The following is a 22,915-nucleotide window of genomic DNA, read 5'->3' as shown; positions in this document are numbered from 1 at the left end:
ATACGGTACTCGTCTTAATTTTGCTTTAGTTGCTTTACAGTGCGCACAGGCGGAGTAGTGTATTTTCTGTTCTGCTAGAATACCGTATTATTATTGTGTGTTCGTCGTCAACAATTATTTGCACAGCGTTAGAATGATTGGACTGTGGAAGCCTGTTTACCTTACCATATGTACCGTAGTTCTGCTAGACACAATTGCTAGCAAACCAGACAAAATCGGTAAGATCTTTTCAACGGTGTCTTGTCTTCGGATTGATTTCCTTATTTCAATTGTAGGCTTATTCTTTATTGTTTATAGGGTGCGACCGGGGGTGCGACCCAAGCACAGATTGAATATGTTACTATATTACAAGCATATAGCTAGCTGTTGTATTACTTATATATGACATATAAAGTTATAGATCATTTTCAAACATTAATTATGTTGATTTGGCAAGTGACTTCTGCTTCATTAATTGAAATTTAGGCGCGTCACTGTACGGCAATCATATACTTATACAAAAAATGTGCTTATACCCGGAAAAGACGATCCTAACTTTTTTCTTCAACAATGTGACAAACCATGGACATTTCCATTCTGTAGGAACGTTTATAATTATTTATAAGTGTATGAATATCGCTCTTCCCTCATCATATGATATGTAGGCCAAAGGTACTTTGATATGGCTGTTCCGGGAAGCACATATTATATGCAAGTTACGAATGCGGAACTAAAAATATTAAGCATGTTGGGTACATGGTTGGCTATCATTAAAAAGAGGCCACGTTTTACATAATAATATCTAAAAAATAACATATTTACTACAGAACAGTATTAGTTACAGGGCCGACGAAACGTCTAATTCCAATTGTTCAAATCCATCGATCATCAACGCATATAACAACAGAACTGAGATGAACTTACTTTTAAGTAAGTTCTTAACAGAATTACCTAATTGTTCTGTTGTAACATCTTCTATTTATAGCAGCAAAAGTGTTTCGCCCTATTGTTTAATTATTTAATATTATCATTATAATTATATCTTGTATGTAGGAACAGTTCCCAATAACTGTATGAAGTGTATTTGCCAAGTGGAATCAAACTGTCAAATGCCCAATCCAGTTTGCAGTATGGATGTCGGTTCGTTGTCTTGTGGCCCTTACCAAATTAAGGAACCTTATTATAAGGATGCTACATTGAAGGGAAAGGACCTAGACGGAGGTAAGTCTGCATTTTCATAACAGTATGTGGAGGAGTTTTTTCCTATTCAATAGGCCGTTCGGAGTACGAAATATGGTAAGCCTACTAATTGGATCAGGTTTAATTGGATCAATTTAGGATCCAAATGAAATTGTTTCAAGTTTAGACCTGGATCCCGGATTGTTTTAACCTATGGTAATTATTATAATTTTGTTTCCAATTTGCAGTGTTAATATTTACGGTACTAAATGTAGTTTTAGGTAGGATATAAGAGTAATCCGTTATGTAGATTTTAATATATTATAGGCCTAATTATTCTCATTAAGGAGATTTTAAAAACTTTGTTAACGATATTTTACGTGTGATTGTTGTTTGGACTATTTGATTATACTACGGTAAAGTTTTGCATAAAGGTAACCCATTTTGTGCGTAAATGGTGAACAATTGACAAAGAGTGGGTCCCAATCGTAGGACCCAAATCTCGAAGACAACAACATGCAAGGAAAATAGCAACAGCAGTGCGAAAACGTACCACGAAAAAAAAAGACCGTATATAGGGCCCATCGTAAAGCTCTGTCTACACTATCAAACTTGATGTGGCAAAAAATGCGATGTGTCCATATATGGACATGATGATATATCACTACCATATTTAAACATATCACTACCATATTTGGGCACTTTTGGAACTTGTTTGTCAAACTAGTTTGTTAGTGTAGACAGAGCTTTACATCTGTTTGGTCCGTCGCAACCCCATCCCCCATTTGAACCGGTATCGATGTTTTTTTTCAGATTGGAAAAACTGTACAAAGACATTTGATTGTAGTGAGAGATGTGTTCAAGGGTACATGGCTCGGTATGCAATTGAAAGCCGTATTGGTCACGATCCCACATGCGAGGACTTTGCACGTATCCACAATGGAGGGCCTAACGGTTATAAAAACCCAAATACTTTAGGATACTGGGAGAAAGTTGAAGCCTGTCTCAATAAGTACGATACTATATAATTACTGCATAGTAGCTGGATAATGAAAGCTACTTGACCTAAAGACACACTTTCGGAAGATGTTACTGCGGTTATCTGAAAATGTTTAATTCATCTTTTTCAATTTTACGCATATTTTAGAGTTGATTAAAACTTGTAGTAATAGTATAGACATGTGTGGTTAACCTCATTCATCAATAACGCTTCATTCAACTTTTCTCCAACTTTTATACAAAGAATGTCAATCCTCCTACAAATCTCAAAACATTATTCGAATTGAGTTTTAATGTAGGCACCTATGTCATGTCCCTATGATTATTATCACAGACATTTATATTTTATTTACCTTCTGGATGTAATCCTAACCAATATAGTTTGAAATTGTATCTTATTTGTCAAATAAAATGTTCCTTCTTGTACATAAAACAATAATGAATTGAAACGAAATTTTTATTTTGACAAAACCATACATTATCTATCTTTTTTCGTAAACTAGCCAAGCTGCTACACTTTAATGAGGAATAGAACATGAATGAATTGATCTGACAGATATCGCTCAACTTCTTCATTAGTTGAGGGCGTGTGTGACATTGTTGCTTTGAATTGCATGCATGATTGATTGCAGTGTAGTATTAGTAGTGAGATCTGTTTCTAAATTTAAACGTAAAAATGCTCACAGAACTACCTGAATTGAAGGAAGAAGAAAAAATGATGGAAGCAATTGAAAAAAAACTAAACGTCCAATTAATCCGGCTTCGGGTAAGATTAATTAGAGCCTAGGCCTAAAACTCGAGATAAAGGCTAGGCCTAGCCTCCCTCTCTTCTATCTACTCTAGCTGCTAGGTAGGGCACCCTAGCCTACTAGGTAGTACTCTACTACTACAGTCAGTAGGTGGATGACGGCTAGCTACACAATTGCCACCATCAGCTAGCCTAGCTAACTAGGAAAGGAAGGAGTTAATTAATTCAGTTTCTATATGGGCAATTAATTAATTAATTTGATTGTATGTGTAATTTACACATAATGTAGGCCTATCTAGGCCCAATTATTTCACAGCGAGGGGGTAAATCCTTTGCAATTTTAGAAGTACAAAAGCTACCCCCTCCAACCATGGAGGTATAAAATATATTTTATACCTCCATGCTCCAACCCTGTAGATACCATGCCAAAAAATTTCACTTTGAAAAAAAAACTCAATTTGTGCAATTCAGATTTGTACAGCATACACCAGTTTTTTTTTTTAACCTTTGGCACAGGAAGAAGAGGTGTACTTAAAAAGGTTGATTCGTGAAGAAAATGCTGATTCACCATCCTTAAGATTAGAAATTGCAGAAGAGGATAATACAGCCCGGGTAATTATGATATACTGTACAAAATTACAGTAGTAGAAAGTAGAAAAACAAAATACTTATATAACTAGTGATTTTAATTATTTTCATTTTTGTTTATAAAGGAAAGCTTCACCTCCATAAACTACCATGACACCAAGTTACCACAGCGGACAGATTTAGTAAGTAAAGTAACTCATTTACAAACAAAGGTTTTGGGCAGACTGTACAAACTTTTACTGTAGTTATCACTGTACATCTGAAACACATTTTGAAATACTGTATTAACAAATTGTATGTTTCTCCTTTATTTTATACCCTTATGTATACAAAACTTTACAGAGGGCTAGATACTGTAAATTAATATTTTTCATATACATAAAAATATTGACATTCAAGTTATTATTTTAGACTTCAAGTGAGCGACTGGCTGAGAAGGAGTTAGCTGTAAATAGATTACCATTGTCTCAGTTGGGATCATCATTGATGCGAGATGATGCCTTCTCAGAAGAGGAGGATGAGGAAGATGAAGAAGATGAAAGCTCTCAAAACCTCATGGAACTTTGGAAGAGCATGGGTCAGAGTTGATGACCTTAGATGTCAATCAAATATTACAATACAGATGGCTTCCCACACCACTTTTATTGTTTACATCCAAAAAAAGGAATACTTTTGAATTATACAGTGCAGTAATAATAGTAATATAGTATTTATTTATCAATAAACCACAATTTTTTCATGATGAGATGTCTTGCTAATTCATTTAATATACTATTTATTTAATACAGTATTCATTAATAAATGATACTGTAGCATTTACAGCAAAGAGGAATTAGAATTAGTGCGACCCCCAAGCAATAGGCTGCCAGCCAAATTAGTCCCATTAAGTTGGTTGATTCATATCGGTTTCCAGGTGTTTTTAAATGGCCAAAAGAATATAAATCACTTTACAATAAATTGCATAAACCTAGTACAGTACATCAATTAGTTAAATTCTTCAGTCTGTGTAAATTGAAACCAATCTCCATTTTCTGTGATACAAAAATGTACAGCACTATACAAAACCTGTTTGTAACTGTTCATCCACCACAGGACTGAGATTCCTTTCTCAGGGTTCAGTTGCGAGTCAACAGACTGTATAACACTCAACCCATTGCACAAAAGTTCTGTTTCAAATTGTGCTACTGAGTTTAACTTTAAAACATTGTTAATGCCTGTTCAGTTTTTGAGTTACAGACAGTGAGTCTCATCATTCTGTTTGTGCATTCTTCCCATCAACAGCAACTATTTTCACTTTGTCAACTTTTACAGAGTCAGAGCCTTCTCTGAACTCGACATCATCAAGAACGAATGTCCAAACATTATCACAGAAGCGGTATGTATTCAAATGCCCCTACAATACGAAAACAAAAGTTAGTGAAAAAAGAAAGATTTTTACTAATATTAAAGATGTATTGTCCCCCAAAAACATGAAAAATGAAGATTAATTAAATCAGACTTTGAATATGTTATTTTGTAGTTTTAATAAGTTAATCACTTCCAATCCATAGAAAAAAAACGAACAAAAATAATGTTTTCACTTGTAAAATGATAAAATAAATGGTTAAATTCAACCAAAAATCCATTGGCTGGCAGCCAATTTGACCATTTTTTGCTTTAAATTAAATTTTTTCAGGTAAAGACATTTTTTTTTCGATCAAAGTAGTTAACTATTATGTTACATTAAAATGGAATATTAAAAAAAAAATTTTTTAAGAATTATTTTTTCAGGGGGACAATACATCTTTAAATATGAATTAGCAGTTTAATGAATATTGATTCTTCTTACCTTAAAACTGACTTTACTCTTTGTTTTATTGCCAAGTGAAATGTTAATTGCTCGATCAAATTTTTGAAGTACCGTTAAAGCAAGCTGTGGTGTTATATGCTGCGACTGAAATAAAGATGAAAAATATATAATATAATTAAGCTAGCAATTTTGTTGTTAATGTGCTTCTTTATATTTTGAACCTCGAGGCAACATCTCTATAAAACATTCTTCGCGACCGAAGATACGGGTTGGATCATAATGAAGCGCGACCGAATAGTCTTTGGCTCCATCAAACCGACGAAGAAGGTATATTAGCGGTATGTCTAGCCCACTACTACTACTAGTACTACAGACAGTACTTAATTAACTAGGCCTAGGCTTAATATTTTACTAACCTGAATTAGTTCATCTAAGCTCTCATTAAGACAGTTACCAAGTGTGGTCGTCCTATAAAGCTGGTAATTCATTTTAAACCTTTTATTTAAATAGGAATCGTCAAATTTTAATGTATAAAATGTCCAGGGGAGAAACGAAAAACACAAAGCAAAAAGGCGACGGTGAATTCTTTTTTGTTATCGATCGACGATTGAGGTCGCTATTTTAAAAGTGCGGTGTGAAGCTAGTTGGAATTTCCCCAAACTGCAATACGGAAATAAATAAAATATTTTTTTTTACGTATTCAAACTACGAAATTGTTTTATACAGGCACGCATTTTTCCATATACAGTGTGCCAATATATGCATGAGCCAATTCTTGAAAATAAGCTTAAAATTTTGAGCAAATTGTATTACTACCTGGCAACAGTTCATTCAGAATCAGTGCACACAAAATGGCGTCGAGTCCCAGTAAAAAGGTAAAGTCTGGTGGTAGTGCTGGGAAAACCTCGATTTTTGGTTCAAATACTAACAAATCTTATGGACGGTCATATGGAAGTACAAGAACTTCTATTGCTACACAAGAAACGTACATTAAGCATACCGTATCTCCTAATGATACATTGCAAGGAATAGCATTGAAATACGGGACTACGGTAAGCCGGATTTATTATTCTCGATCTCATTCTCTATCGAGTGACCAGGGCCAGGCAAGCAAGGCTCTTCTAGCCGCTATTGATTACTGATCCTTGCTATGAATCTAAGCCTAGGCTAAAACTACACTAGACCTAGGCCCATAGTGCATTAATTAAAAAATGTTCTTATTTTTGTTGTTTTAAAGAAAGACCCTTTTTTATTTTAAAATTTAGAATAAAAATAAAATCATAAATAATAAATTCCTAGAATTAGAATATAAATTGAGGCTAGGTAGGATATATTATAACTATACAAACGATCAACCGGTAGCCGTTATTCAATAATGTCCAACCTTTGGCTGGTTCAATAACCTTTACAGTATAACATTATCCAATTATCAACTGGTTGAATAACAAACTTTCATAAAATAAATAATATAGTAGGCCTAGCTATAAATATTTACTTTTTTAAATCAATAAGATAGAATTGGGTTATTGGCACGGTCATTCATGTATGATTGTATTGTTTTCTATCATCAAGGGTTGATCAGACTGAGATTTCAGAACTTCAATAGAGATTCAGAATCTAAACTAATCTTTCTAGTGGAATGAGCTGTATTATAGTAGCGGCGCAGCCTTTTTTAACTTATGATATATAAAAATTACTATGGACTGTTTATGTATGATTGAAATAAAATCACAATTACTTACTAAAAACTTTTCCTCCTCAAAACCTGACTGGTTGGCCTCTGTTTCAACATACCAGGTTTTCCTCTACCAGATCATAGAGACAATATCTCTATGACCAGATCAAACAAATTTCTTTTTTTATTTTTCCTCCTAGGTTCAGCATATTAAAAGAGTCAATAAATTATATACCAATGATAGCATTTTCCTTAGACCAACATTAAATGTTCCTGTGGGTGATATACCGCTCCCAGCTCATGTTTTACAAACTGCCACAGCAGATACAAATGGTACGCATTCCCGCAGCCAATCATGTGATGAAAGCGGTGAGGAGAATGAACCAGAAGCAGTAGACGCCACCACCACAAAAGAGAATGTTGTCAAAGAAAACCCAATGGATTTTTTAAACCGAATTGATAAACAGTTAAAACAACATACTAGCAGTTTCAAGAAAATTGAAGAAACATCCAGGTAGGGAGGAAAATAGGTTAAGAAATATCAGGCTTACTTATTGTAATCAAATATTTAAATAAAGATTATCATTTTTAAGTTTAATGTTAATAGAATAGAATTCATAGAAAAAAATATGTCCCTCAATTTAAAGTGGATCTCAGTTTTTGGAATTACTGTATTCAATTGTGTTATTAGGTGATCATTTAGAATAAAATGATCACCTATTGTTATTGTATAAAATCTTTATTATTATTTTTTTTTTTCTTTTTATTGTTTCTGTACACTATTTTGTGTAACAATTATCTCAAAAAGTTTAATGTCAATGATTACAAAAATTTCAGAATATCTTTCAAATAATATAACTTAATCCTAATAAGCTTTCCAGCGCGATCACTCATCCGTGACGACATTTATACGCCATTTTGCGAAATCACATTATCAATCATATCTCCATAATTCATTATCACATATTAATGAAATTCACTACACGTAAACTTCAGATCAAGGGTAAAAATATTAGCAAATAAAAACGCACGCGCACGTAGGTTCATGCGCGTGATATCGCGCGTTAAAAATTTAAAACGCTCAAAATTAAGTTTTGATCAATTTAGAGCATGAATTAGGCCATTTGCGTGTTTCAAAAAATTACTGCGCAAAAATGCGTTTTTGCGCGCGCGATACTTAAAAAGCGTAAAAAACATGAATTTTTTTTACAAATCTCATTCTACTCACCATCCTTAGTACATTCACCAAATTTGAGTCAGTTCCGACTTAAAATAACGCTATACGAGCACGTTAAAAATGACAAAATGCGCACATTAATTTTACAAAAGTTCTGAAAATGGTGAAAAATAGGTCTTTTTTTAAATGAAAATAATTCTTCAGAATGCAAGATGACCCCCGATTTTTTTAACTTATTCTGGAAGCCATTGAGTTGTAGATATGAATTCATGTACACATTTTACGTACAAAATGTTTTGACGTCATCAAATGGCCACTTGAATTTAAAAATTAGGATTTGTTATCTTTTTGTGTAGATTATCACATTCAACAGAGCGCATCTTGGTTATGTGTGCTCGAATTTCGCACAACTTTCAGTATGTGCTTGCTTAATTAATTATCTTTATCATGAGTTGACACTATCTTCATTTTAATGACGTCATCACGCGTAAAAACTTGAATAACGTAGGCCGTGTAATTTCACCTTCGCAGTAAATTTGAATATCTTACAGCTCTTCAGAATTGAAGGTTACCTTGATGATTATAATTTATTATGAAAGCTGATGAAATGTAGATATTAATTCATATAAAAATTAAGCCTATCGGATGTTGTGACGTTAACATATGGCCAGTTGAAGTGAAAAAGTAGTTTTTTCATATTTTTCGTCAAAGTTATACACAATTCAAAGAGCGCGCACAGCGCTTCTACGTGCCAATTTTTTTTCCAAATCTTATATTTTTTTGCTCAATTAATTATCTTTCGAAATTGTCATCTTAAAGTTTAGTTTGATAACGTCATCATGCCAAAAAATTAGAACATGTGTGTCCCGTAATTTCACCTATGCTACAGTGCTGTATATAGATATACAGTATATACTGTACATATTGTATATGGCATATAGGCACAACTCAGCACTATAAGCATATAATAGGATGGCATACATCAACATTTTCCGATCGTATGTTAACGTACGTGCATGTTTAAAAAAAATTAATTTCAGTAAAATGATAAAAATGATCACCTATAATTCGTCAAAGTGACGAATTAAATTCTAGTTTTTTTTAATGAAAATTTCCCTTGCATTTCTTAGAAGTTACAGTAGTAACTGCCTCTTTTTTGCCCTCTTGAAAATTTATAAAAACATCCAAAATAAAAGTTCTACTGTATACTACCATAAATCTGATTTTGGGACCCCCCTATGTAAGAGATTACAGTTAAGGGAATTATAATAGACAGATTTATGGTTTATTTTCTATTATCATACCCTTTTCCCTATATTATTCTAGAATTATAGTGTGTGGGCTATAATCTAATTATATAATTATTGATAGTAAGCTGGTAGGCAGTATTGTACATAAAGCATATCAAATATTCAAATGAAAATTGTTTGTGTTGTTGAAACTTGACTTTACATTTACAGCAGCTGTGATTTTAAATATCCTATCAGTTAATCGAAGTAAAAAAGTAATATGAAACAGTTTTTACTGATCTCTTTCATAAAGATAATTTAATATCAAATAAAATTAATATTTTTCAGTGTTGGCCAAATACGAGATCTTCCTGATGTTACGATATCAATCAGTCGCACGTCACCTCAAGTTTCGGCAAAAATCTCAGCAGTGCCAGGACTAAATGATAGCTACCAGCTTTCTGGGGTCAAAGTTCATGCAGAAGAATCTAAGCCAGCTTATGATGCAAATAACACAAGTCTGGTATGACATAATATCTCAAATTAGGTAAATGTGAATACTGTATGGTGTGGTGATATCAAGCAAATAAGGATACTTGTAAACATAGGTAGGGGGAAATTTAAATTTAAACAAATCCCAGTACATTGTAATAGAAGTATTTTGATGCTCCATAAACAAACATAAACAAAACATACTTGAGTTTTTTATATGATTTTAAAAAGATTAATTATATACCCACCTTTGAATTGTTACAGTACAGCAGTATGTTATTGTTATCGAAGTGGTTGAGTAACATTGCTGTCGAATAAGTGTACTGAGCATGATTGTTTATGGCTTTCAATATTTTAAGAAATTCAAAGTTTACATTTCAACATACCTTGCCGAAATGCTCAAAGTGCTAAAATGTCTGTTATCTTACCATGGCCATATTAAGTGCCACAGTAGAATACAGTACAGTCCTCTACAAATAAAATTCTTTCAAGAAAGTCCACCTTTGAATGATTAAATAACAATATATCAATCCACCGCTTCTGGAATCCCATTTTTTTAAATCCACCATTTAAATTGTGCAATTAATATATGAAATTAATATAAATTTAATAGAGTATAAAGACATGTTGGCTCTTTCAGATTTGAAATTTCTGATTTTAACATTTCATGGTCAAACTACAATATGAAGTCAATTTGTAGTTAATATAGTGATTATATTAGACATTTGTGTTTTTAGATTTTTGTTTTGTTACTAAAATATCATTGTTAATGAATAGAAATTTGATGTTAATGTTGTATTTACATAGTAGATTAGTACTACCATAGAGTGATGTATACTAATGGTAACTCATACTCGGGAAATTGTGTTTGTTTGTGGATAATTGAACAGTAAGATGATGTTCTTATTCTCTGCAAATGTTCACATTTTATGTAAATGTATGTAAAATTCAGTCTTACTTAGTCTTATGGTACAATTCTGAAGGCCAATTTACACAGATGAGCGATAACAGTAATCAAAATATAGAATCTACATATGTTAGATTAGTCCTTATGACCATTTACACACAACGCGGAGCGGTCGGACGGGTGGTTTACGCTCCGGATAATACAGATTCTACATGGGACAAGCTACGCGGTTTTCTGCTTATACCATTACCGCTCGTCTGTGTATATTGGCCTTAACACTCGCAGATTTCCGAGATCAGGCAACATACTAATTGAGTAATTTTAAGATAAAAAGCAAATGTTTTTAAATGTTCATACAGTGATGATGAGAAGCAACATACTATAGTGTAACTACTTAGATGTAATATTGTCATGCCTACTTACATTTAGAAATATGGATTTGTGGTACATTGAATAGGTGGTGCTCGTGTAAATATAAGCCCATAGCAATAATTAGTAGATGTCGGAATATATGTCAATACAGTATCAGTCGTGTTGATTAGATAATTAGAATGTTATTGTTTATACATGATTATATTATTAGACAATATGTTGAAACGTTGTTCTAATTTACATGAAGAAGCTAAATATACTGTAAGTGAGCAAAAAAGGAAAAAGAATACAAACAACAATAGACTGTTGTCACTAGAATACCAAATATTTACGTCCATGATTTAGAAAAAGCAGCAATTTTATTTGTTTTAAACTGTAATTTTAGTATAAAATCCACCTTGTAGGTTTGAAAAGGAAAGCTACATATGACGTTTAGGGTATGTATACAGTCGTAACATCTTGAGTAAAGTACAAATAGTTTAGAGCTGCCTTAAGCACTATGAATGTGAACTTGATGGTAGTTTATATTGTAAAAAAAAGGGTTTAGATAGCAGAATTAATTTCAAAGTGTACAAGGCATTTTATTTGTGTTTAAAATGTATATTCTCAGCATTACAGTAGGCATTCTTTGGTAAAACAAGCACAGTTTTATTTTAACAGTTTTTCTTTCACTGCCTCTTATATAATGGCAACTATAGATTGCCTAATTCTAATAAACACAGGGTTAATATGCGACTGTACCGTATGTAGTACAATGCTACTGTATATCATTCAATAATGAGGTTGTAATGCAATTCAGTTTATCTACTAACTTTTAATCAGAAAGAGTGTAAATGAAAAAAGCCCATCATAAAATCTGTTAATCATAGTTTTAAGAAATGACAGAACTGCCCATTGGTCTTTCTTCCTCCTCACATATAATAAGATAAGATAAAATAATAATAAGACTTATGTCATGGCTTGATGAATCCAGGATTTTTGAATAAGTAACGAAATGATAAGAAAATCATCAGTTTTTACACATTATTTGTGCAATGTAATTATTTCAAATTTTGACAATTTTTTGATAATGCAATGTTTATTTATGATTTAATATTATCTGTATATGTTAACATTATTTTACTGGATAACATGTGTTTTTAAGGGAGTGTTTGTTTCTGGTTGATTTCTTATGATATATACATTATCATAATATAAATGGATTTATCAGCCCATTAACATATACTAATAGTTGTGATGTCATCATTACTATATGTATCATTAATCATCAATGTTCTGTATTGTGGTTTTATTGTGTAAGTAAATGAGTGCAAGTTAAATTATAAAAATTTATTTTAAAATTGAAATTATTATATAATAGTTATAATGTAAACAGTTCATCACCACCAAAAAGAAATTATATCACAGTATTTGGGCAAACTTACCCACATTTTACTACAATTTATTAGTTTATTGATTATTTTATAACTAATTTGTGGATTTTAGACTCACGCATACTTAGTACACATACACCAGGGCCGTAGCTAGCATGAGGATGATGAGACCGTCGCCTCAACTGAACATTTTTAACACTCTTGCTATGGTGGCCCTGTACACTGGGTGATGCATAATTTTGTTTGTGTTGTCAGTTGTCTCTTTATGGTGGTACACTGCCAGTAATAACTTGTATTGATGGCTATTGATAATATTAGTACTAATAGACCTTTGTATATCAGAATTTGTGTAAACAATTAATGCCTTCCTGTGTTAAACATATAATCTAACTAATAAGTTGCTGGCATTACTAACACATATCTCAAGTACGTCAATCAACCAAATTAAGTCTGCTTGAATAGAGATTGAAATATTAAAATTAATAGTATATGCAAATGTACAATGTTATTCGTGTTAGTATCTAATTTTGAGATGAGTGGTATGCTGTATAATAAATGTTTATGTTTTTAATTACTTTTGTATGATTTTCTGTCACTGTTAACCAAGATGGGTCTCCGTTTCTTAATTAAAACAAGGCCAACAGCCATAAGTTGCGTGCTAAAACGCATAGTGATACCAGACCGACAGACAGACCGACCGACATAGTGAACTATAGAGTCGCGTCCACGCGACTAAAAAGAAGAAATAAAGAAATGAGAGAAAGGGAAGAGAGGAGGGACATGATGCACTTTATTGGTGTGTTTTCTAAATAATTAGTTACTGACTGTAAACTCAACCAAAGAATATATATCTTCTTTGACTCAACATTCTTATTTTATTTGAAAATGCGAAAGAATACTGAAACAGTGGTACCATGGGGGTGCTCCTGACAACAAAAATAATGAATCTGCTGCCCTCTATTGTGATCTAGTGGGCCACGTGAATCCACAAACATGGCGGCGCACATGGGAGACTTCGCAAAAAATCACATGAAGCGACATGGCTGGAAGTCGGGTAATACTAATTTTCAAATACAGTAAATTGTATTGAGTAAAATTTAAATTGTCGATTAAAAAAATGTCTATTTGTTTTTCGATAATAAGGCTAGGCTAATAAACTAGGACTCTATTATGCCTAGCTAGCTGCTAGGCTAGGGTAGCCGGATCTAGGCTAGGGGCCTAGCTAGGCCTATGCTAGTGTAGTACTAGTAGAAGTAGTGTGTGGACCAGGCAGGTAGGCAGGCCTACAAACACTGACTGAGTAGTGTAGTGTTACAGTGTGGCCTACTATACTAGGCTAGGTCTAGTACTACTCATACTCCTTACTAAACTAGGGCATAGTTAGGCTTAATTAGTCCTATCTAAGTAAGGTATAAAGTAAGTTAATGAAATAATTTATATCGGAAGGTTTTATTTATAAGCATAGCCAAACTATAGAGGGTGCAATAACATTTTGAAAAATATATCAAACCATAGAGGGCGCTATTAAAACATCTTGTGGACCTACATTTGTCTGCAGAGGCCTTTCATTCAAGTCAGAATGAAACTTTGCTACACTTTTGAATAAAACTTTCATTCACTGACAACAGCATTTGTATGTTTATTTATAATGATTTATTTCTCAGGTAACGGCCTTGGAAGAAATGAGGATGGTATCTCAGAGGCTATTAAAGTCAAGATTAAACGAGGCAATGCTGGGGTAGGAAATACAAACATTTGATCATCTTTTTATTTTCAATCTTCAATGCAAAATATATATTATGTGACTATTATTATTATTGTACTTTATTAACAATAACATAGTAAATTAATCATTTCTAATAAGGTCGGTCATGATGCTGCTGAGCAGTTTACATTTCACTGGTGGGATCATGTATTCAACAAAGCAGCAAGTAACATCACAGTTAAACACAATGAGGTAATTCTAAAGTGTTTTTCGCGTTGTTTTTTAAATGGCATACCGGGATGTGATGAGTACAGTTAATTAATAGGCAACTTTTGATTTGTGACGACTGACGACCTAACTTTGGTCAGGTCAATTGATGTGTTGTCAGTCATCATCCGGACCTAGGAACCATAAAACCTGTGTCTCTTGGGAAATGAGGAAATACGTCTCAATCAACGTGATGACATAGTTTGGTCGTTGGGGGTCGCAAATCGAAAGCTTCCTAATATGCTTATTATATATATAGTTATATATTATTATAGTTTATTTTTATTGAAATAAAATTACAAAAATTGATTTAATTAGTTCATACATTTACTTTAAACTTCAAAACTGATTTAAATTTTCGTTAAAGAATGGTGTGGAGGTGCTTAAAAAGGAAAAAGAAAGTAGCATCATAAGCAATGAAAAACCTGTGAAGGCTAAAGGCAAGAAAGATGCTCTTTATAGTATGTTTGTGAAGGTAACTTATTGCTTGATGGGAATAAAGCTACTATAATAATATTATTGGTTGTTTTATTTAAAATAAAGTTTTTCATGGTTTTCACAAGCGCTTTGAGCACTTTGTGGATATGTGCATTTTATAAATCTTATTATCTTATCTCTTATCTTATCTTAAAGTATGAAATGAGAGATCTTATATAAGATGAAAGTATTAATGTAATACAAGGTGTGTTTAGATTTTTAATTTGTTTATTATCATCATCTGTAGATAAGGTTTGGTTTAGTCTCTCTCGCGTATAAGGTCAATATTAACCCCTCTTCTGTCCTGGATGATATTAAAATTGCACTCAATTGTAAATGATTGTATTGTTTCTATCATGTATTTATATTGTATTGTCTATTTATGGTGATATTAATAAAATTGAATTGAAAAAATGGAATTGAGAATGATAGGTTATTTGCTGATAAACTTATGTGCACTGAGTATTAGGTTTATTGTGTCGATTCAGTCAAATGATATTGAATTCAAGCGAGCATTATTCTAAAGCTAAGTCCACACTATCAAACTTTATGAGACAAAACAATGTGACGTGCCCTTATATGGACATGATGATGTCATATCACTACCATATTTGGGCATATCACTACCAAAACTTGGGCACATCACATTTTTTTGTCAAACTAGTTTGATAGTGTAGACAGAGCTTAATAGGTAGAAATCTAATACATTCTTTCTTCCATCTCAAAGAGTGCAACGTTAACAACTGAAGGTGAAAAACCAGTTGAGGTGTCATCCTCGTCATCAGAAGATGAGGTAGAAGAGAAAATTGATTTCACCTCTGGTTTGGCCGATGATGAACTATTTAAAGCATGTGGTGGAAGGACTGCTCATAAGTAAGTGAAAATCAAATCAAGGAGAACTATATAGTATATAATTTACACAGTGCTACGCAACACAATTAATTTACATACATACATACATAACATAAACATTACACCACTAAACTCACATTCACAAGGTTGTAGTGAAATTAACATAATCACACACAGCATTATGACACAAAAATTTTATTTAGAATTTTACAGTAGTAGGGGGTATGCGCTTTGGAGTGCCTTCTAGTTTTTCTGTAATTGGCCGGTGGATTTATTATCTATTTTGTAAAAATAAAACAAAAAGAAATTATTATCTACTTACATTATAAAATAATTTTTTATTGAATATTTATCAGAGGTGCACGTCATGGATTGAAAGCAAATGGAAAGTTACAAAGACTCGAAGAACAAGAGAGATTATTAAAGATTGAAGAAGAGAAAAAGGAGGAATTATGTAAGATAAAAGACAATGATGCTAAAGAAAGAAAAAAGAAGAAAAAGAAAAAATCAAAGAATTCTGAAGTAACAAATGATCTAACAGATGTGAATAATGAGAAAAAGAAAAGGACTAAAATTGGTACCGAACAAATGGAAGAAGAAAACATTTCATTAAATGAAGAGGAAAATATTGCCGATGAGAATGTGGAGAAAAAGGATCGGAAAAGAAAGAAAAAGAAAAATATTGAAGAATATAGAGATGAAGAATTGGATAATTTTGAACATATAGAAAAGAAATCCAAGAAAATTAAATCAAAGGAATCTGAATCAACATCTAAGAATGAAGATGAGACATTGTCGGAAGACATTGATGCTGTTCCAAAGAAAAGGAAAAAAAAGAAGAAACGTAAAAACCATTTTGAAGATGAATGATATATAATATAGCAAAATATGCACTTGAATATACGTATTTTCACCTAATGTGACGGTCGTCGGGTCGAAGACCGTGATCTGAGCCTTCTGTTAACGAATTGCCTGCACATGCGCCGAGCGGGGTCTTGTGTAATTTCGCACGAAGATTTACAAAATAAAATATAGCTAGGTACTGTATTATTATTTTTATTGAAAAAAATACTTCATTTGTTTTATGATACTGTATAATAAATATGGCTAGGTACTGTACTGTATTCAAAATTTTATTTGTTTTTCAATACTGTACTCTTTGTACCATTATTGACAATTAAAATCAATTTTATTAGATTAATTACACATTTTATATATTATTTTCAATCAATAAATTTACTCATTTTCACAACAACCTTTCTAGTTTAGATTCTAGACGATGCTTCAGTTTTAATATTCGTAAAAATAAAAATATTTTGGCACACATGGCGCTTGTCATACCTATAATTGAACTGGAATCTAGCTAGAGTAAAAATCAATACACCTGCTTTGTGGCGAGGCTACGTCAAAAAGAAACAATTTGTGGGAAGTCTACAATCTTGCACATTCTATTAAAAAAATTATAGTACAATTCAGAAATAATCTTATTCAAACACAACCACAATGTTGTCTACAAGATTAAAGTATTGAATTTCATTAATTTATTTCTATTTCAGTGGGCATATTCAGTAGTGTTTAATTCTCTTGGTTTGTAAATTATATTATAAAAAATAAATATTTTAAAACTCCACTATTTTGTACAATCTGATTTTTGGTCATCTGAGGTTTTGGTTTTAGAATTCTTTGGGGCTTCAGAATCTGGTTTCATCAGAGGAATATACCACTGAAAAAAAAACCCAAAATGTACATGATTAATTTGGTAGGTTTGAAATGAACTCTTTGATTTGACATCAATGAAGCCATAGCTATAAAGCAAAGTCAGAATGTAAAATTCTCTACTACTCACTTCTTTTGTCATGCCTGCTATTTGTCTTCCCTCAATGTTAAATGGTGGTTTCAGGTAACCTCTGTTTGAATGAAGGAAAGATTCTTGATTTAGGTCGCAGTGTGTTGGACGTTGGATTACCGATCGTGAGATCATGGTTCGAATTCAACTCTCACCACATTGCTTTTATCCTTAGGCAAGACACTTACTTAACTTAAGTTTGCCTCTCTCCACCCAGGTGTATAAAATGGGTACCGTTTAGATCAAAGCACAACTTTGCACTGACTACTAGCTGCATTATTATGGGAGTTTCCATGTTTGATCCAAAATGACCAGATAATAATGTGCAGAGCATTGAGAGGTTGCTTATGCGCTATCTAAGAATGAACTATTATTATTATTAAAATATCTTAAAAATACAGCATATATATTATTAATTATTAAAATAATCTTTTTTGGATGCCTTTTGTACAGATAATGTGTCATGTTTATTCATGAGACAGATCTTTTATCTTAATAAGTACCTAAAATGTTTGCGCACAATATCGTGAAACGTTGGTATACAATCCAACACTGGTTGACTGTTATTGCAGATATACGAGAACCACTTCATACCAGCTGCCACATGCGTGATTTCATCTTTATATATAACATCTAGTAATTTAACGCTTTCTTTGTCCCCTTGACGATCAAACCTCTCCTGCGTCTTAGGATGCACATCCAAACCCCTGAAATATACAATTTAAACCAACTACCATATTTATTGATAATGTTCTTAATATAACTGTTGATGCTGTAATACGCATTAGGTCTATATAATTTTTAGAATTTTTATATAATTTAATTTTTAAATTAATATTACCCATCAACAATTTGCACCCTCTTTGGAAATTCCTTTGACATTTACCCGTTTGTGTTTTTTTTTATTCAATTAGAGGTTATTTTAGTATTCATAGAATAAAAATTATTAGCTGAGCTATCTCACCTTGCTTCATGTACCATGTGTACAACAGCAAGCCTTGCCAACAGGCTATCCTTAGTCTCACTGGCTGACTGCCACAAACCTAAAAACATTCATGTCAACAATTCATAATTTAGGATTTTATAACCAAAATCATGTATGCATACTTTAAACAATGAAATACACACTATTGTGTTTGGATTCAATATTTAATTAATGTTAACAACCAGAAGATATTTCCCAGAAAGTTAAAGGGTTACACTTACCATTGTGCACTTGCAATGCACCAAAATGACTACCCAACTCTTTAAGTCGTGTAGCTAACATTTTGTAATGCTGTAATGATAAGAAATAGTATTGCTACATTATCATTACTAATATACTGTTAATCTTGTAAATAATTATCATCATGGTATGAGATTACATATAATATCAACCAATGCTTTTCATGTACAATTTTGCCTATTATTAATGTACTAATGGTAGCCAGAGGAACTCGGAAAACCTTTCTAATACTACCAGACTGGTACCAATGTAGATTGTAAGAAGATTTTTTACCTTTGCTTCTTCACCAGCAACACGTACAAAGTCTGTGAAGAAGTCCCGCGGTAGCTTGACACCATGTTCAGCAGTAAACGATGAAAATCTGGCAATGATATCCCAGGAGAGATCAATCGCCCACTGTTCTATGTTTGCTAATGAGTGTAGGATCTGTATTCTAGAGGCCTACTGACAGGCAGGAAACATTATAAATAGTGAATCAATTTCATCCTTACTACTGAAGTAATCTATTTACATCATGTTAACTGTCTAAGTTTATTTTAATGTATGGACTACATTCATTCTCAAAAAATTGTATTGTATAATAATATGCAACAGCTTGTATATAACCATACATTATATATTATTATGGTGGACTACTATAATATGTCTATGGTATAACCAATCATATGGCAGGTACATAGCGAGTTTGTGTAACTATCGCAACTAACCAATGTTCCTGCTTTTCCTCTCTTGATTTTTCCAGGAGCAACAACGTCCAAATCAGCAACTCTACGAGGTTGATCAGGGGGTGTGCATGATCCAACATTACCAATTACGCCCTCATTCCATCTCCTCTCAACTTCATGCGTGAGCCTTACCTAAAAAAGTATAAAAAATGATTTATTATTGCTATGTTTCAAATGTATCTTCATATTTTCATTTACCTTTGAACAATATTGCAAACAATTAATTTACACTAATAAGAATCTAGAATTGTTTTAACCAAAGTTGCATTTGGAAATCAGAGCTATAAGCTCCTATTATTGAAGAGAGTTGAGTATAAAATATTACCTTTTCCTCTGGATCAGCTGTTCTTAATATCTGATTTGCCCAATAACATAAACAATCTTCATAAGTTGCATTGTCAGTGCTGTCTAAAGATTGGGATGTACTAAGTTCTAATACAACAGAATAAAATATTTGTTTAGATTATGAATATAAATATATATTGTATACGATATACATAATTATTAAATGTACAATTAAATAAGCAATTATAAATACCTATTGTTTCATCTTGATGTTTTAACCCAATAATTGTTGATGATAAATAAACATAAATATTGCCATCAATAACTTGTAAATCATATGTTGGTTGCTATTGAAATAAACAACACATTTCACTCAGTAATATCCCTTCCTCTTTATTTTATTTTTATTTAGTTGGCTGTTGTAACCATTGTAAAAACTATATCAAAACCCATAAGTAAAATATAATACTGTACTCCATTTTGACACCAATTTTTGGTATTAGAAAATGTTTATTTACAGATTTTTTTACATTCTAAAGGAAAAATATTCTCATTGTCTATACTTATTTGCATACTCATTTGCATATGGTGTTTAGGCACAGTGTGCACATTCTGATTTCAATTCTCTGGTCATTTGTAATCAAGTGTTGTTTAAGCAAGGTCTGGAGCCTTATATTCTTACTACAATGCATTTTTTCTGGATTTCATTTTATGGATATACTTTGGATTTTATTAAAAGCAAGAAGATGACATAATGGCACTGTAATAAATGTAAGTAGTAAAGTACATTCTGTGCAGTTTGTGAAGTATTTTTGTTGTTAGTAATGTATGGTTTTTAAAGTCTTTAAATAGTAATGATTCTTAATTGGTCCTAAAAAACAATATATATAATTTAAAAAATCGTTTGTGAAAACTTTATTGACCTCTTACAACTGAAATTTATAGTCTAGTAATTTGACCAGTATAATTAAAATACAATGATAAACAATATAACAAATAAAAAAATAAAATATTAATGAGATGATATATCATTTTACCTCTAAACCTGAAGTAGATTTTCCATTGTCTAGTCTGAAATCAAAATCATGCCATGGACATACAATGCAAGGATGCCCATCTATGTCTTCAATATCGCCAAGGTCAAGGGGCCCACCTTAAAAAAAAAATGATTATATAATTAAATACAATTAAAAATTAAAATTGAAGAATCAAATCATTTTACTGTAGAAATGAAGTAACATGGACACAGTGAAATGAGTAAACATTTTCCTTCTGTTCTAGTCAAGTTAATATATTTAATTTTTAATTTATTTATTTTATATAAATATAATTATTAAAGAAAAGTAGAAAGCTTAGTTGAATCAATCAATGTTTATGTACAGAGACTTGATGTGTACAAAACTTTAAATAAGAGTATTATTAATATTAGGCCTACATTATTAGTAGGATAATTACCTTCATGGGGACATGTAGCATCCATTGCATAAAACCTATTTTCTTGTTTATAATACACAACCATAATATCTTCATCATCTTCTGTCGAAAATCTATCAAGACAAAAAAACAAACATTTACAAAATTCAGTAAATTTTTCACACAATAAATGAATAATGTTTTATATTTAAAAAAAAAAAAATTACAATTGCAAAGGTTTTAAAACTGTAGTGCAAGAAATGATAATGTGATATTTATTGCCAAGCATACCATCATCCATATAATCATCAATAAACATTGAAAGATTTCCTCTTTTTATGCTAGGCTATGGGTCAGGCCTATCTAGGTAGTTTTGTACACTCAGTCAGCAGTGCATCGTGGTGGTCCTCCCCCGTTCAGCTACACTATAGGCTACTATAATAGGCTTATTATTCATCATCATTTTATGCCTTACCGGTTACATTTCTTTTGTTTTAAAACGTCAACACTTCCTATTAACTGCCAATTTGTTTGTTCAACAACAACCTTTAATGCCGACACTAGCCCACTTTCAAATTTCTCATCCATGCTATTTTACAAATAACATTAACAATATTGTTTTATTTATTTATCGTTTTGATGGGCGCAGACATGTTTTATAATAGATGCATGATGGGAAGGAAGTTTAATAGCGCCCCCAAACACGGTGTCACTGGTTTATGTTGAATTTCCTTCATTTTTACCGTTTAGTACGTTTCCTCAGATAATCAAATCATTCTATTCACTCGCATTTATTATAAAAACATATGCATATTAAAAAATACAGCCATCTTTATTATGAACATGAACAGCAGAACAGCGTACCGGAAGTGCGTATCGGAAACGCGTGACATAGTTTGTAACAGTAAAATACGCACGCGCATATTGCGTTACTAAGGAAATACGCGATTCCCATAGAGATGCAACGCGTTAAATTTTGTTTTGACAACCAATATATATAATCCGCTTTTTGACACAGTCGCTGACGATCTACCCGAGTCGTGAGACGTTCGTAAATGTTTCCGGATACAGATAAGCATTTTAAATATTATTGTTTATTATTGTTTCAAATAGTTTAAGAAATTTGAAAGAAATACGGTACCTTATCAGTTCATTATATGAAATCAAAAGTTTATTCTGTATAATTAAAGCATTTCGGTAGATCTCAAGCCTAGCTACTTGATACTCAATAACAATGCGCGGCGTTAAGTCTTAATCCAAAAACAGGACTCTAGTTCATAGTTAGTTTAATAAGATAGATAGAGTAGATAATCAATATTTTAATTGATCAAATTCCAAGAATTTATTTGACGACAAAATCTATCTATTCTAGGCTATATCTTCAACATGTCATTGCTGGGGGTTTGACAATGTGGGTCCTCAAAAACAAAGCATGAACTTCATAAATTTTCTTCTCTGTAAAACTAGAACAGATTAAATTATCCAAGAAAGAGTAATATCCCCTGTCTGTAAGGCCTCTCACTTAACGCCTCAGAGTATGACAATTTTTATGTTCACATGCAAAACTAATAAACTCGAAACTTGTCGTAATTAGACCAGAGAGTTGTGATTAG

The 22,915-nt window shown here is 32.1% G+C and overlaps 6 protein-coding genes across 6 annotated transcripts; 4 read left to right on the top strand and 2 right to left on the bottom strand.

Annotated features, from left to right (window-relative positions):
• LOC144839731 (lysozyme-like) lies at positions 1–2,336 on the top strand. Its single transcript, XM_078695205.1, has 3 exons — positions 1–218; positions 1,033–1,200; positions 1,972–2,336. The coding sequence occupies exons 1-3, from the start codon at positions 134–136 to the stop codon at positions 2,184–2,186; spliced, it is 468 nt and encodes a 155-aa protein (XP_078551331.1). The 5' UTR covers positions 1–133; the 3' UTR covers positions 2,187–2,336.
• Positions 2,337–2,764: 428 nt separating this feature from the next.
• LOC144839741 (uncharacterized) lies at positions 2,765–4,235 on the top strand. The gene is made up of 4 exons (XM_078695216.1): positions 2,765–2,923; positions 3,422–3,517; positions 3,619–3,675; positions 3,905–4,235. Exons 1-4 carry the CDS (start codon positions 2,834–2,836, stop codon positions 4,079–4,081), a joined length of 420 nt encoding a protein of 139 aa, XP_078551342.1. The 5' UTR covers positions 2,765–2,833; the 3' UTR covers positions 4,082–4,235.
• On the bottom strand, positions 4,187–5,886 carry LOC144839751 (transcription initiation factor IIA subunit 2-like). Its single transcript, XM_078695228.1, has 3 exons — positions 5,699–5,886; positions 5,322–5,426; positions 4,187–4,886 (listed from the first exon to the last, which is right to left on the bottom strand). The coding sequence occupies exons 1-3, from the start codon at positions 5,768–5,770 to the stop codon at positions 4,743–4,745; spliced, it is 321 nt and encodes a 106-aa protein (XP_078551354.1). The 5' UTR covers positions 5,771–5,886; the 3' UTR covers positions 4,187–4,742.
• Positions 5,887–6,003: 117 nt separating this feature from the next.
• Positions 6,004–13,078, top strand: LOC144839723 (lysM and putative peptidoglycan-binding domain-containing protein 2-like). The gene is made up of 3 exons (XM_078695195.1): positions 6,004–6,334; positions 7,158–7,471; positions 9,712–13,078. Exons 1-3 carry the CDS (start codon positions 6,134–6,136, stop codon positions 9,890–9,892), a joined length of 696 nt encoding a protein of 231 aa, XP_078551321.1. The 5' UTR covers positions 6,004–6,133; the 3' UTR covers positions 9,893–13,078.
• A 369-nt stretch (positions 13,079–13,447) lies between these two features.
• Positions 13,448–16,939, top strand: LOC144839706 (G patch domain-containing protein 4-like). The gene is made up of 6 exons (XM_078695174.1): positions 13,448–13,561; positions 14,172–14,245; positions 14,372–14,464; positions 14,847–14,954; positions 15,684–15,829; positions 16,165–16,939. The coding sequence occupies exons 1-6, from the start codon at positions 13,501–13,503 to the stop codon at positions 16,676–16,678; spliced, it is 996 nt and encodes a 331-aa protein (XP_078551300.1). The 5' UTR covers positions 13,448–13,500; the 3' UTR covers positions 16,679–16,939.
• A 144-nt stretch (positions 16,940–17,083) lies between these two features.
• On the bottom strand, positions 17,084–21,947 carry LOC144839696 (uncharacterized protein HI_0077-like). Its single transcript, XM_078695163.1, has 12 exons — positions 21,778–21,947; positions 21,345–21,436; positions 20,927–21,042; positions 20,143–20,236; positions 19,930–20,036; positions 19,587–19,736; positions 19,153–19,320; positions 18,861–18,930; positions 18,619–18,697; positions 18,158–18,361; positions 17,655–17,715; positions 17,084–17,531 (listed from the first exon to the last, which is right to left on the bottom strand). Exons 1-12 carry the CDS (start codon positions 21,888–21,890, stop codon positions 17,439–17,441), a joined length of 1,347 nt encoding a protein of 448 aa, XP_078551289.1. The 5' UTR covers positions 21,891–21,947; the 3' UTR covers positions 17,084–17,438.
• Positions 21,948–22,915: the final 968 nt, after the last annotated feature.

The sequence above is a fragment of the Antedon bifida genome, chromosome 1 (assembly GCF_963402885.1).
Source record: "Antedon bifida chromosome 1, ecAntBifi1.1, whole genome shotgun sequence".
Taxonomy (NCBI): Eukaryota; Metazoa; Echinodermata; class Crinoidea; order Comatulida; family Antedonidae; genus Antedon; species Antedon bifida.
Note: the sequence above shows the minus strand (reverse complement) of the source record. Positions and strands in the feature narration are given on the sequence as shown.